The sequence below is a fragment of the Mandrillus leucophaeus genome, unplaced genomic scaffold (assembly GCF_000951045.1).
Source record: "Mandrillus leucophaeus isolate KB7577 unplaced genomic scaffold, Mleu.le_1.0 Scaffold126, whole genome shotgun sequence".
NCBI classification, from domain to species: domain Eukaryota; kingdom Metazoa; phylum Chordata; class Mammalia; order Primates; family Cercopithecidae; genus Mandrillus; species Mandrillus leucophaeus.
The window spans coordinates 445,168-460,547 of NW_012100987.1; the positions used below are offsets into that span (position 1 = coordinate 445,168).

At 37.2% G+C, this 15,380-nt stretch overlaps 1 protein-coding gene across 2 annotated transcripts in view; it reads right to left on the reverse strand.

The window, feature by feature from the left end:
• The window catches only part of LMO7 (LIM domain 7), a 249,361-nt gene that overhangs the window by 16,786 nt on the left and 217,195 nt on the right, over positions 1-15,380 (reverse strand). For both annotated transcript variants that reach the window (XM_011972003.1, XM_011972002.1), the window contains 9 exons: positions 9,130-9,244; positions 7,925-8,086; positions 6,970-7,076; positions 5,844-5,904; positions 4,110-4,166; positions 2,200-2,225; positions 1,813-1,917; positions 1,118-1,210; positions 336-691 (listed from right to left, as the gene is read on the reverse strand). In XM_011972003.1, coding sequence (XP_011827393.1) covers positions 336-691; positions 1,118-1,210; positions 1,813-1,917; positions 2,200-2,225; positions 4,110-4,166; positions 5,844-5,904; positions 6,970-7,076; positions 7,925-8,086; positions 9,130-9,244 — 1,082 coding nt within the window. The remainder of the gene's footprint in view (positions 1-335; positions 692-1,117; positions 1,211-1,812; positions 1,918-2,199; positions 2,226-4,109; positions 4,167-5,843; positions 5,905-6,969; positions 7,077-7,924; positions 8,087-9,129; positions 9,245-15,380) is intronic.

Here is a 15,380-nt window from a genome sequence, read left to right on the forward strand (position 1 = left end):
ACAGGAGGCCAGTGTGGCTGGAACAGAGTGGGTAAGGGGAAGAGTGGAGGTACTACAAGGTAATGTAGCTCATGGCAGCCTTCTAAGCCTTGGCAAGGATGCTGGATGGGGTTCTGATGTGACACGAATTGACTTGGAGGGTTCTGGGTGGGGAAGCAAGATGACATGGCAGGGTTTATGATTTAAAGGTTCTCTTTGGTGGCTTGTATTCACTTGTGTGGAGAATGGGTGGTAGGAAACAGGAAGAGCAAGGGGGTGCCTTTGAAGTGGGGAATGGATACAGCTGAGCCAAGCTACTCTAACAGCCTCTGTGCTCTCTGGCTGTGGGGACAAACCTCCTGTACTGGTATATTCTGACTGACGTTTCCCGCTCTATCTCTGCCTGGTGCTTCTGCTTCTCCACAGGGCGCTTCTGCTCCTCAGTCTCAGCCTGAAGCCGCTTCTGCTCTTGCTCTTCCTGAAGCTCTTGCTCCCGTTTCCTCTCTCTCTCAATAACAAGCTGATCCTGCGGCTTCTTTCCTTGGTCCTCATGAACAACTTCCTCTTGTGGCTGTCTCCTGTCCTCTTCTCCTGCTCGGGTTCCTTCCCTGTCTGAAGACTTGGACCCTTCACTCCAGGTAGCTTCCCAGGTGGCAAGAGAGGGCTCCCGTGTGGTCACAGGCATGCTGTTTGAGCTTAGGACCATCAGTTCCTAGGTGACCAGTGAAAAAAGAAATCCATCTAAATCTGTTTATTTCTGTAATTTCATATAGACACATATATATTCAGTTTTAGATGCTACTAACTATAGTTGGCCCAGGACTCCACTCAAAAAAACATGTTAAGAGTTCTACCACTAAAAAAGCTACACATGAGTTACTGAGATGTAACTTAGAAGAGGAAGATGCACTGAAGTTCTATTAACATAATTTGTTAATGATGTACTACAAAAACTAGGAGAAAAGCTGAAACATCCAAGCAAAATTCTAACAAATCAGAGCTCATTGTATTTTTCAAAGAGCTACATAGGTGAACATATGGTCAAAGGTGGAGAAAAATGAAGTGTCTCCTGCTTCTCAGCTAATCTCACCAACAAGGTAAAGAGAAGAAAAACTATACAGGCATGTTCTAACACTACCTCATCCAAGTACTTGGAATTCTCTCTCTCTGCCTCCTGTTTGGCCCTTTGCCACTCTTCCCTCAGTTTCTCCTGCTCACGTTGATATTTTTCCTATAAGAAAATATGACACACATTAATCCAATAGATTAACTCTTCACATTAGGAATCTTCTTTATTAACACTTCTATGATCTCTAAACCTTCAACCTCAAACCTTTAAAGACCATGATTTTATTTTCACAAGCCAATCAGATTTTAGTCCCTATAGTAGAAAAGAGCATATATTGAATTAAAAATGTGGATGCTGGGGTAAAAATGTAGACACTGAGAATTAAACCCCCATCCACCCTTTACCACGGCTGTAATTCATTAAAGACTCTAGCAAACTGTAAGGACTCTGCAATGGACCTAGCAACAGTTTGTGGGAACCAAGTCATCACAAAGTCCTTGCACTTCACACCTGCTAAGTGAGTGCCCTTCATACTCTACAAAAACACACATGGGGGTTAATAAATAATGATTTTTAAAGGATGACTCTGGAAATCTTCAAAATGGAAAACTAATTGTTTTATGGAAAATATACTACGGACAAAAATATTTGTTGTTGTGAAACTGTTGAGTTTAAAGTTAGTTTCTCAATACTGGTTGACCCAGACTGGAGAAAAGCCATGAAATCCAACCTAGTTCCTACCCGTCCACGTGAGCCAGAGCTACCTGCAGTAGGCGGTCCTGCTCCTTCTGCCACCTCTCCTGCCGCTTCCGCTCCTCCTCTTGATCCCACACCCAGCGACTCGGGGCACTGATGGTTGGAACTGGAAGCTAACCAGTTATCAGAGAAGAGATGCAAATAGAGAACATAACTTCATTAAGTCATCTACTGAACCACTTTTGCACACATAAATTATTCATATCACAGTTTGCTTAAACTGTACCAAGGGAGAGCTGGCTTGGCTCTGAATTTTAAAATAAGTTTTTCAACTTGGAAGGATAACTCTCTGATAAATTCTTATGCAACCTAAAATCATGGTAAGCACGCTACTGTGTGCTAATTCAGTCCCACCAAGTTCGCCTTATTCAAAATGACAAATGAATGCTACTTACATCAGGAACCACCGAATCAGAGCTTCCTGTGTTGCAGCACATGGGCAAGGAAGAAAAATATACAATATAAGTCTTCATTTCTATGAAATAATTCCTTTCAGAAACTTCTATCATTAGCTGTCTCTATGCCAGTATACTAAGTGACAACGTTTTTTTAAACAATAGTCAGTAAATCCTTTTTTCTCCAGGTGTAACAGTTCCATCTGTTACTCATGTTTCAAATTCAAAGTTAGTAAAAGGAAGATATAGATGCCAAAATAAACCCTAGCTGTAGGTATTAGAGTAGGATCAATGGATAGTTCTGAAGAAACCTCAGAGTTCCTTTACTAATAAATTGGACAGCATCTCATAGTTTTGCCTAACAGGCCAAAAAAAAAAAAGGAATTTCAAATGTTACATCTACCAAATCCCAATTTTTTACTTGCCACTACTCAATTACAACATGACAGCTGCAAGTCACATTTTTCAAGTCGTCTTACTAATGAGCCACTTTCATAAGCAAGTCGCCGCAACAAACATGTTCAAGAAACGTTTCCTTTTTCTACTTCTATTATTTGAAACACACGTATTCAAACTTCATATGTAAACTTATGGGTACAGTCTTATTCTTTTTATTCTTAGGGGACCTACATAAGTATACCTTTACTAGAACAATGATTATTTAAAAAGTAAAACTTCAGAAAATACACTCTTATACAGTACTTTTAAACGTTCTTAAAACCTCAGCTGTCAAATTATTCACATACAATTTTTTACAGAAAATTGCTTTGAAACCTAGAAAAATATTCTTCCCTACAATAGCCTGTTGAAGAAAAATGGGAGAAAATTAGAACAGAGAAGGAAAAGGAATTGCTTTATTTTAGCCAGTTTTAGGAAGGAGTATCATACTGTTTCAATTAAATAGCCATAGAAAAAATAGGAATTTTATTTTAAAATATAAATCAAAAACACTAAGGATACTGACACAAATAGACTTGCATGGTTGGTAAGGTATTTCTGTTTATGGTCAAAAACAGACTTTCATCCAAAGGAAAGACATTAGGTGATTAACACAAAATACACAAACCCGGTAAGCACTGTGTTATAAGGCACATTTGCAAACATGTTAATAATCTTAAAAGTAAGAAACAGTAACATTTTAGATGGCAACAGCACAATATCCTTTGACCACCGCATCTCAAATGTTGACTATTACTTTTAAGTTCTTAGTAGCAAAACAGAGCTTGTACAGCATTCATGTGACAGAGCATTAGGCAAACGTGGCACAGGAGCAAATGTCACATGCACAGCACATTGTGAGGCCCTGCCCAAGTACACCAACACGGAGAATCTCAAAATGCACGTTTTCAGATGCAACCAAAATGTATTTACTTTGAATTTACTTCAAAGTCAACAGAGCAGGCAAATCAACACTCCAAAGCCACCATACCATAGCAAAAATAACTCTTCTTTATTAAGAGTGTTTTCCACAACCAAAAACAAGTCAGAGTTTGTAAAAACTTGGCCAATTGCATGTTGGTGTAATCTAACATTATGCAATTTGTAGGAAGCAGTAAGGCTTAAATGAAATTCCTCATTTCTTACTGTTATCCAGTGGAAACAAGTGTGTGTTTAAGAGCATCTACCCCTCTTTTTTTTTTTTTTTTTTTTTACAAAGTTAAAAAAAAAAAAGTAAAACCTTTATAGAGGTATACAAAGGACACACAGAGACCCATTACCACAGAGGTAGACCCATGAACTGTAAGAAAAGCCTGATGACCCTAGGGAAAGAATGGAAATGGGTTATGTTGCTTGGTCATAATGACAGACAAATTGAAGAGGCTCAGTGCCCAGCACCACAGACCGTGAGGAAGAGTGGAGAGGGAGAACAATTCCATGAAAGTGCATGAATTGTTAGCTTTGTGGTTTACCTTGTTCAAAAAATTGTGATCGCCTTTTTAAGTTTTTCAAAGAAATGGATTCAGATGCTAGTTGAAAAAAAAATAAACACTATGTCATTCATTTTTATTTCTCACCACTGGTAAATCAAACGATACTTGATATAGCTTTCCAATCTGTGCAATCTTATTTTAAAAGATCACAAAACTGATAGCCGTAGAAAATACAGATTATCTCAAGGCACAGGGACACACAATTTTAGTAGCCTACACTACATTCAAATTAGTAGAAGGAACAAATATTTTTATTAATAAACTTTAGCATATAGCATCAGAGTTTCACAGCTATGAAAAGCCAAGTATCATCTTCCATGCTAGATCACGCCGTTTTAGGGAAAAGGAAATTAATATTTTTTGCTTTAGTTAAACAATCCATAATCTTGTCTACTACATGGAAAACTGTCTATAACAAACAGTTTTCACAATACTTACGAATAAGAAGTTAAAAGTAATGGGGAAGAAAACAAAAAAAAAAATGATACCCAAAGAAAGATCAAAGAAAACCAAACACTAAAGTTACAACCATCTTCTAACTAGAATTTTTTGACCTAGTTTTCAAGATCTGGTAGCTACTAATATTAAGTAAAGCAAATAGAGTTCTACCAAGAAAACAAAAGGAAAACATTCTGATTTCTCCCACAGATCTGTCACAAGACTATGGCATAAAATCTACATATGATTATTACTTGATACTAGTTAGTGCTCACTTATCTAAACAAAACCTTCCAATGACAGGGCCCATGTATAGTTCCCTAGTTATAGAAGAGCTAGATGTCTGATCAGCTATCTCACCTGACTCACTGCAGAATAGGACCTGGTGCTTTACATGTAACATCATGGAGAAAAATAAGCAAAGTTTGCTTTAAAAACTCTTTTGATAAAGAATGCAACTGAAAACAAAATCTAGTCACTTCTATCTATCAGAAATGAAATACAAAGTTAAATAATTGATAAGGAAAGAGAAACTTATATATTTAGGTTGGCTTTAAGATAATGTATTATAAACTGTCAAATGTAGAGTTAAAGCCACCAAAGCACTGTGAAAACCCAGTCCCATTCTTGGCAGTCTAGGTTCACGGTAGAAGAAGTCTCATCTTCTTTGGGTTTCTTCCCCTGCCTACATGACCGGATCTATTCTTATTTTTCTGTGCCCAAGGAATAGCACACGATGTATGGTAGCTAAATTATTTCTGGATAGGCTGAAGAAGAAACATGGAGATAACTCCAAAATTTCTCTAGATATTTTGCCTTCTTTTTCATTACAAATGGGTACATCTGCTAATGACTTTATTGCCACTGGCATTTCCCTCTTACAGCTAACTGCCTCCAAGGTTGTCCCTTTCACAACAAGAAGAAAGAAAGGAAACTTCATTCATAGTTCCAAGCTTAACTAAGATTCCCTTTGCCAGCATACCATAGCAAGAAAGCTGACTCGGGAAGAACCAGTCTTTCTTATTTGACTTAGGCATGCAGGCACTCAGAGTTCCGGAACATGCTGCCAAAGTTTTGTTTGCAGTGCCTGAACAATTCAGCACGGGAACTGAATGCCCTTCCACCTGGCTGCAATTGGATCTGCGTGCTAACCTTTTAGTTTCAACTTGCAGTAGACCAGTTTTTCTTTCACTCATAGATACTAATTTTTATAACAGCAGAACTTGAGTGCTATGTCTTTTCCTGTATAATGTGAGTTATAATGGTGATATTTACCTTTTGATTCAAAAGCATTGCTTTCATCATGAATTCCATTGATTTCTTTGGATTCAATATTCTGGAAAGGGTAAAAATGCTAGTTAATATTCTCTCCAGTTGAACTTTGGACTTAAATAATGCATTTCACATTACTGAAATATATATTTTAACAAGATGAGTTTCTCGGGATATTGATGCATTCCTTACAGCCTTTTACATGTGGTAGAAACTTAAGTTTTTTCATTATATTTCAATATTTGTGGCAGAATTAATGACCAGCTGCAGGCATGGATGATTTTAAGTTTAATCAATCGTTAATTTTCCAATAAATAAAATCAGCCAGATAATCATTAGTCCATTTGGCTTATATTTATGAGTACACAAAACTGTCATATAGGATTCTCAAACATTTAAACATTTCTTACACAATATAGTAAGATCTCCTTATTAAATAAAAGGAGTTACCTTGAGATGATAATAGCACAATCTAAGGAGTATAAGTGCATAATATTTAGTTGAAATTTAAATTTAATTATTAATTTAGATGAACAATTTGTATCATAAATAGAAACCACATTACTTCAAAGTCTATAGGAAAAAGTACTGCTTTGACACTTAAAAATTTTTCTACATTACACTTTTGATCAAATTAATGAAACTGATTATCTCTTAACCACATATGTAAGTCTACCCACCAAATTCACCTACACAAAAACTAAAAACGCTTCATGAAGTTTTCCATTACACCCCACTATTACATTTATTTGCCAGTAAAGACTAGGGAACACATAAAGAAGTCATAGTTTATAATTTTATGTAATTGCTACTTCACGCTCACAAACATCTGAGAGGTGGGTCTAATACTGAAAGATTGGTGGAAAACACCTGCAAAACAACATTCTGGGATCTTTTGATTTTACCTGATTTTACCATTATATAACTCACAACTACTCTATGAGGAATGCCTATGATTTTCAAAAATCTATTTTACTGTATCTCTTTACTATAATTTACGTTATTCAATCATTTACATTTTACAGGTAGTATCAAAATTGTACAAACGAAAGAAATTATTTTCTTCCATACACAATTCTAACAACTGCTTTGCTCCACACCAGTACTTCCTACTTCTCCAAATACTCACAGAACTCTGAAGGCTTTCGGAGAAATCGGTTGTTATAGATAGATTTGAAGATTTTTCTGAGTTGTAAATTCCAGAAGTTGCATCAATCCACTTTGTCTCAGGTGAACCTATAATTTTGGTAGCCATACTGGTGAGATTGAGGGTTTTATGCCGTATAAATGGCAGGGAAGGTTGGTCTTTGCCCCAGTCTGATTGGCACATGAAGATCAAATGAGTACACATAGATGTTGAAGTGGAAAGAATAAAGTCATTGAATGCACATATATAAAAAAAATCTACATATACAAGACAAACAAATCAGGCAGTATGTGAAATAAATCAAGAGTTTAGGGCTTTTTACCAACAGACCACCTTCCCAAAACACAAGAGTTAAATCACGTTAGTAATGAAAAAACTAGCAAATTTGCTGAATCTTTCCCATAAACCAGGACAGATATTTTATTTTGATATCATAAGTTGGTAGGTCTGTGGAGGCTTAATGCCCTTTCCCATCTAGCCTCTATAATTAAGAAACACATTAATGGAATATACATTGAAAGTTCTTTGAGAATAAACAGGAATATGACCTACCAAGCTCTCTCTCTTATACCAATATGGTTATGATGCTGCAGATAAAGTTTAATCATAGCATAGTTCTTAATACTCAGTATTATTATAAATAACTCCTGGATGCAGATACATTTGTCTTCAATTGATATTTGCATTCAATCAAACCAGTACATGAAACAGTCAATAAATACTGTAGAATTCAGTAAATTTGCTAGTGAAAAGTCCAGACAGAATATTCAAAGGAGTAGGGTTCAAGATTTGTCACGATGTAACTACAAAATACCTTTAATGCCAAAACATACGTAAAGTGAAAAAATAAAAAGTTATTAAAGCAAATTGTTAGAACCACTTGCCAAGGGCCAGGTCCCAATTCCAAATGCCAGACATGGTGGTAACACAAACTCACCAGCCTTTCCATAGCGCCTCACATCCATCACTAGGTGTCCAGTTTCTTGAGCCTTAGCCATGGCTTCCTCCCACTCTTTTGAATCCTTATATGAAAACTTGGTGTTGTTAATAGCAATAATTTCATCATCTACTTGTAGCTGAGAAAATTCTGCTGGGCTACCTAAAAATACAAACTAAATTAATCAATTGGGGCAAAAATCCCACATGTTCTATTAGTTGCTGCTTTGAGCTTAAGAAAAATGACTCTGAATTTTAATTAACCATTTCTCTCTTTTTCAGGTGGAGAAGGGTCACTATTTTTTTAATATCAAATATCTGAGTACAACATACAAAGCATTAGAGGTGTTTTTTGAAGTTCTACAGAATGCATCTTCATTAAAGGAAAAATGATAAACTAATGTATTCAATAAGACCTCTTTATTAACCTCCCAAGGACAAAAAATTTAAGTTACTCTTAAATTTGAAATATGAAATATACTGCATTTTAATTGAGCCTCCAAATCAGATACATTCTGGAATGGAGCAGAAGATAACACAGCTATTTAAAACTGCTTAAAATTACTCCATAACTAAAATACCATTATCTAATTAAGGCAATCTTAAGATGTAAAAGAACTAACTGGTGTTAACATGCAATTTTATATAGCTAAAATATGTAAAAAATAAAAAATAAAAGTAAAAATAAAGGAGCTCCTCTTTTTAATTTTAGGCTTTGTAATGTTTTGAAGGAAGTTCCCGAGCTTGACAGGTATAGACCTGGATCGGGGAGGGGTAATCCTTTTACAGAAGTCCTGAAGCATCCTGAAGACTTCATGGGCAATATTAGAACACTCAAAAGAAATCAACTTATTAAATAGCACATATACATTTACTACAAAGCATGGCTGATCGTGGAAAGTTCTTTCTGAATCTTTACTTAAGTGCTGTTTGTTAGCATTTCCAAATATAAAGTCCAAAATGGACAAAATCTGTAAAATCACAAAGACTTTCAAAACTAAAATTAATTACTCAAGGAGAATAAACAATATGGAATTTGGAACCCCAATAATCTCAGGAAAGAGGATGTATTTTCTGGCCTTATGGTTGCATTTTTCACAGGTTTTCTTCTCCTATATCAAATACGCTAATTTCTGTGGTCCCCAACCCCACAATGAAAGATGAAAAAGGAGAAGAAAATTCAGTAGAGCTAAATATATCATTTACCTGCTTCAACTGATGCTACGAAGATCCCAGGAATATCCCATTTTATTGTAAACCCAAAGTCAAGACTCTTCCCAGGCGTCTGGTTTATGCTGATTCTCATATCACTGAACTGATCCTGAAAACAAAACATGAAACCTGGTATCCAGTGTCTCTGGCACCCACATGGAGGAAAGTCTATCCATGAAAGGAGGGAGGCTGCACGCTAGGTATACTTGAATCATTTCATGATAAACTAGAAGCTTCATTCTTTCTTCCTTGGGTTGGTAAAACTTTCATTTATATAAATAGCACCGAGTTTATTATTTTTCTGCTAAAATAAGGAAAATCTTATTGTTATTACATGTTTTTCTTCATATTAATACTTTAAATTGGTTGGCCATGGATAAGCTTAGGTTTCTGCCCACTGTACAACTGAGTCTAACTTACAGGCCACACCATTTATTCACTGCCCAGGAATAAAGTACAGTGATTTAAATTATTCATTTGAAAAGGACCACCATACTTTTAAAAACCTACTCCCAATACTTGGCATATTTTCTGAATAACTTCAAGTGGTTCACAGACACATAATTTAGCCTCCAGTGGCATCCATCTAGGACTGGTACCACTCCCTCGTGGGCATGTGAAGTTCGGCAAGGTATTTTGCTTGCCCAAATGCCACATGAAGATTTAGTGTTAAAGGCATAGCTGCTATACATGCTGCAAAATGCAGAACTATGTCACCTGTAAGGAATTACTCCCTAAGATACCAAGAGTGTCCCTATTGACACATTCTGAGCTACAGTCCATGACTTCTTCAAAATAACATCAGCTCATAAGCCCCCAAATAACCTCTTGGACTAAAGGTATAATTATTCCCATTGCTATCACTATACTACACTACAAATCCTAAATTCCAGGGAACTTAAATTATTTTCTAAACCAAATGTTTCAAGTTTTATAGTATACTATGTCTGTGCAAACCTTAATTTCTCTTGTAATTTACATATTTTGTTTTGAGGAAGCAACAAATAGATTTTAATATGAACTTATGAGACCAGTGTTTCAGCTTTGTTTCCTAATCACAAAAAAACTTAGACTTACCTGTTACAATTCTTCCTAAACCTGTTTTTACTTTCCAGGAAAAGACCTACCAATTCTCCATTTTAACTTGGCAGTTAAACCTAACCCAGGAACCAACTGGGCAATTCATAAAGCTTTCTGCCTAAGGTTTTTTACCCATAAAACAAGTAGCAATATTCTGAGAAATATTAGGATAGTACGTACTATGGTGTGGATGTGATTTGTCGCCACCAAAACTCATGTTAAAATTTAATTGCCAATGTGGTAGTGCTGGAAAGTGTTACCTTTAACAGGTGTTTGGGTCATGAAGGACTGCCCTCATGAAGGAATGAACGCAGTCTCATGGGAGTAAGTTCTCACTCTAGCAGGACTGAATTAGTTACCACAAGAGCAGGTTGTTATAAAGTGAGGTTGCCTTGTGTTGGGTCTCTGCACACACCATTTGCCTATCTGCTTTTCCACCATGTTGTGACACAGCACATGGTGCTCACCTGAAGCCAAGCAGATGTTGGTGCCATGCTCTTGGACTTTCCAGCCACCAGAACCATGAGCCAACTAAACCTCCTCTTTTCTTTATAAATTACTCAGTCTCAGGTATTCTGTTATAGTAACATTAAATGGACTAAGTACACAAGAATTTGAAGGAAGGCACTGAATAAACAAAGGATCAAGAATTCACTACACTATATGGACAAGCAGAAGTATTACGACATTTCACTCATTCAACCATTTGACATACATTTATTGTTTACTCTGTATAAAAAAAACACAATACTTAGCACTTTGGGAAATAAAGATAAATTAGGGATGATTCTTGCTCTCAAAAACTAATTGTTGATTTTTCAGTGGGTATGGGATTTTTAGCTTTCAGCAGAAAGCTCTTTGTAAAGCAGTTTAAACATGGAAATGCAGATGTAGTCATAACACTCGTTAATAGCCACCTCATGAATGCCAATCTGAAGAATATAATAAAATTCTGCTAAGAATAGCAAAAACTACTGGTTGGTTCTACTCCTCAGCCAAAACCACCATACACTTAAGTTAGAGATGACTCGGTGAAAATGAGTGGTCATCTTCACCACACTTACAAAAAAAAATCTGACTTAGAGCCAATTAAAGTGCAGAATCTATTTGCTATATAAGGAAGACAGACAAAGAGACAAATCATGGGTTACACATTCAAAACACTGATGATTTATAGCTTGAAGAATAAAAGACAGGATGGAGTCTTAATAAACACTCTCAAACTACATAAAGAATATGTTGTTGGAGATGGCAAGTGAACATTATCCTTTTCTACCAAATATAGGATCACAGAGAATGAGCTTAAGCCCTAGAGGAAAATGTCTCACTGTTATATTAGATTGGAAATACTATCTCATGAAGGATTGTACTTACCTCAGAAATAAAGAAATCACTATTTAAACATCTTAAATATTAATAAAAGGGCAGATAACCTCCTCCTCTTTGAAAGAGTTAACAGGAAGGACAGCGTCCCTGTGGCTACAGCCAGGCAAAGTGTTGTGTCAGTCCTTGAGACACAATGCAGGCAAAGAGGAGAGGACCACATGGGCAATTACAGGTGCATATTTGTCATTAACCAGGTGACCACAGGCATGTCACTGGGCCTGGTAAAGCCTTCTCTTTCATAAAAATACTGCTTTTTAATTTTGGTTTTAAGTAGCCTACTTTCAAATCAAAGTCTTACGCAGACCACCTCTTTCCAAACCACTATACAGAAAGGATTAAAGTGGGTGGCTGTGGTTTCAAAGTAAGAGTTTCAGAGCCCCACTTGTGTAGCCTTCCCCTCACGGCAGTCTCGAGGCATCTATGTCCAACCCCCAGTTCTTATAGCAAATTATTCCTGAAACTTCTTGCAAGTGAACATATCTATAATTACATTCAAGTATAAATTGTTCAACAGTGATTTCAGGAAGGATTTCAACTTCCTTATTTTTCCTTGCAAGGTATATGCCAAGTGAGTATCCTACAAAGAATCCAAGCTTCAGAAGATAATGATGACAGAATCATCTTTGAACTGGATGGAACAGGAATACAAATTATTGGGGGAAACCTAGATTCCTGAAGACTGATAATGAACCATCCAAGTGGTTTCAGTTGTTCATGCCAGAAAAGATAAGGCAGTTGTCTACTATCATCTCAGCATATAAGATAAAAAATTTCCCTCAAATTAGGTATAACTTGAGCAGACGTATCCACTGAAAGTTCAGATTGCCCCAACAACTGTCAGACTGATGAAACAGAAGTACAAGACTCTACATTTTTAAACAAAAACATGAGGAGGTTCTGGAGTCCCAATGGTAACTCTTATTTCTGCTAAATTTGTTGAATTAAGATTTTCATGTCAACATAGATAGAATTTAATTAAAAAAAAAAAAACAGGGCCAATCTTAACAACAAATCGAAAAGCTACACTTCTCGAATTTTTCCTATTAGACAAATGTGTTAAGGAAAGCCTACTTAGTTGATAAAGTTAACCTTAAAGTAAATCTGGACTGTAAAATCAGGAATATCAGAGGAAATCTATAATCTTTGAATCTGTGTACATATAGTTCTTTAGTGTCTTTCTTTCTGAGTCTTACTGGAATGAGAAAATGAAGTGAGTAGCCCTCAAATCTTGGTCTTCCTCTCTAAATCCTTCTCCATCTCTCCTTCCTTCATCCCACTGTGGCAGGTAGTGTTTCTATAATACGCCCACCACTGTCCTCATCCCATTCCAAGATTATCTTCTACCTACCAAATAACATCTTGAGTCTTCAACCCTTCAGGCACTGCCCACTATTCTTGCTTTCTAGGAAACAGTCTTCGAAAGTCACCTATTATCTTGCTTTCTGCAGCCTTTTTTCCCATGTCTCTTGCCACTTCTCAGTTCATTAGCATGTTCCTCTTTTTTCTCTTCTTTTCATTGTGTTATTTGTTCCTTAGTCTCCAACCTCTTCGACTACATGCTTTTGTGAGCAACCTCATTCACTGCCATGCCTCCGATGTCTAAGTCCAACAATTCAAAAATTGAACTCATTATCTTCCTCCTAAACCTGTTCTTGCGCCTCTTGTTTCTCATATTTTGGTTAATTGCATCAATAGCTCATCAGGTGCCCAAGTTAGAAACATTGGATTCTTTTGGGGCCTCTTTCTCCTTCTTTCCCCTAACTGTTCCCCAGTCGAATGCCACACAACAATCCCTGTACCCCTACTCTCCACCATACACATTTGCATTTTACAAGGTTCTGTCAAGTCCACAATCCATCTTGAATCATCCCATCTTTGCCACCTTCCCTTGTGTTATCATCTTGGTTCAGGCCATGATCTCTCCTAAACTCCTGTGGTTACCCCTCCTAAGTGGTTCTCTTGCCTCCAGCCCTTATTTTGTTCATTGTCCACACAGCTGCCAGAACTTTAGTTATAGAACACGCTATTATATCACACTCCATTTTTAAATTGCTGGTAGCTCCTTACTGCCCTACTTGGAAGATTTCAAACTCTACATTTCAGTTCTGGTAAGTTTCAATAAACATGTAATACCACCTTTCCTCAAAATGGTTTCAAGGATGATTTTATCTTTATAGACCAAAAGACATTTCAGTTCCCAGTGGCTCTAAAATTCTAAAGACACAGCAAAGTCCAAATAAGTCAAAATGTGGTCTCTTAACTATACATAAGGCAGTCCTCAAACGCAAGCCTGTCGTATTTCAAAAAACTTTAACATCAGATAAATTACAGTTGTGGTGTAGGCATTTCACCAGCCTGGGGCAGGTTACATAACTTTCAAATCTCATGTACTTCACTGGTAAAAATGGGATAATACACCTACTTTGCAGGGTTATTGAGATGATTAAATGAAACATTTAAAAGGTGTCAAGGCACACATGACTGATGCCCAGTAATGGCCTTCTTTTTCTTTTTCCAATGGAAGCAAATGTTAAACATAATACACATGCTGGCTAAGCAGTTTCTGGATCAATTAAAGAAAATCCCATTTAATTCTCACATACTTAGCTCTGAAGCCAAGAAAATTCGGTCAGCATTCAGCAAACATGTACAGATGCAGGCACTGCACTGACAGTAAGAAAGGTAGGGTTGTATTCTACCCTCATGGAGAGCAGGTCCTAATGAAGGTGAGAAGCAAGCAAAATGCACCGTATGAAGCTATGATAAGGGAAGTTCTGGCTACTATATCTAAAGGGGCAGTAATCATAGGGTTGAGATCAGGAAATGGACATGCAGAAAGCTTCCTTTCTTCCATACGTGTCATCCCGTTTGGGGGTTACTGCCTTAAAAAGTCTGGAGCAGAGGTTCTAGAAAGAAGATTTGTAGAGGGCTTAAAAATATAGAGCTCTGAGGCTGGGCATGGTGGCTCGTGCCTGTAATCCCAGCACTTTGGGAGGCCGAGGTGGGCGGATCACAAGGTCAGGAAATCGAGACCATCCTGGCTAACACGGTGAAACCCTGTTTCCACTAAAAATACAAAAAAATTAGCCAGGCGTGGTGGCGGGTGCCTGTAGTCCCAGCTGCTGGGGAAGCTGAGGCAGCAGAATGGCATGAACCTGGGAGGCAGAGCTTACAGTGAGCTGAGATCACGCCACTGCACTCCAGCCTGGGTGACAAAGCAAGACTCCATCTCAAAAAAAAAAAAAAAAAAAAAAAAAATAGAGCTCTGAAAGGACAGAAAATAAAACAGAAACTTGTAAGCAAGACCAACTTTGGGGAGAATCATGAAAACCACATCTGCATGGCAGATGGAAGGGGATGAAGGACCTCAGGGGTCACACTCCCTCTTCCCTGTCTGGGGTCACCTCCAGAATGAGTTTGGCAGCCCAGATTGGCAAGAAAGGTAGAGAAAAAAGCAAAACCACAAGAAAAGAAATGGGGCAAAAAGAACAGCAAGGGACAAAACCCCCAGCTCAGCTATGAGGGTGAAAAGGAAATTCCTATCGGCAGATTTTAAATAAGACCATATTAAGTTCTTCCCTTCATTATGATTTTTCTACTTTATGGCATGCAGCAACTTAGCTTTCCTAAAATAACTCTAGGGAACACCATAGTGCTTACATTCCTTAATCTTAAAATTCCCACACTAAAGAACCGATAAGGACTCTAGATTACCTGCCGGATCAAGTTCATACTTCAGCCTAGTAATCAAGGCTTTGAATGCAGTTCAAGTCAGTAAA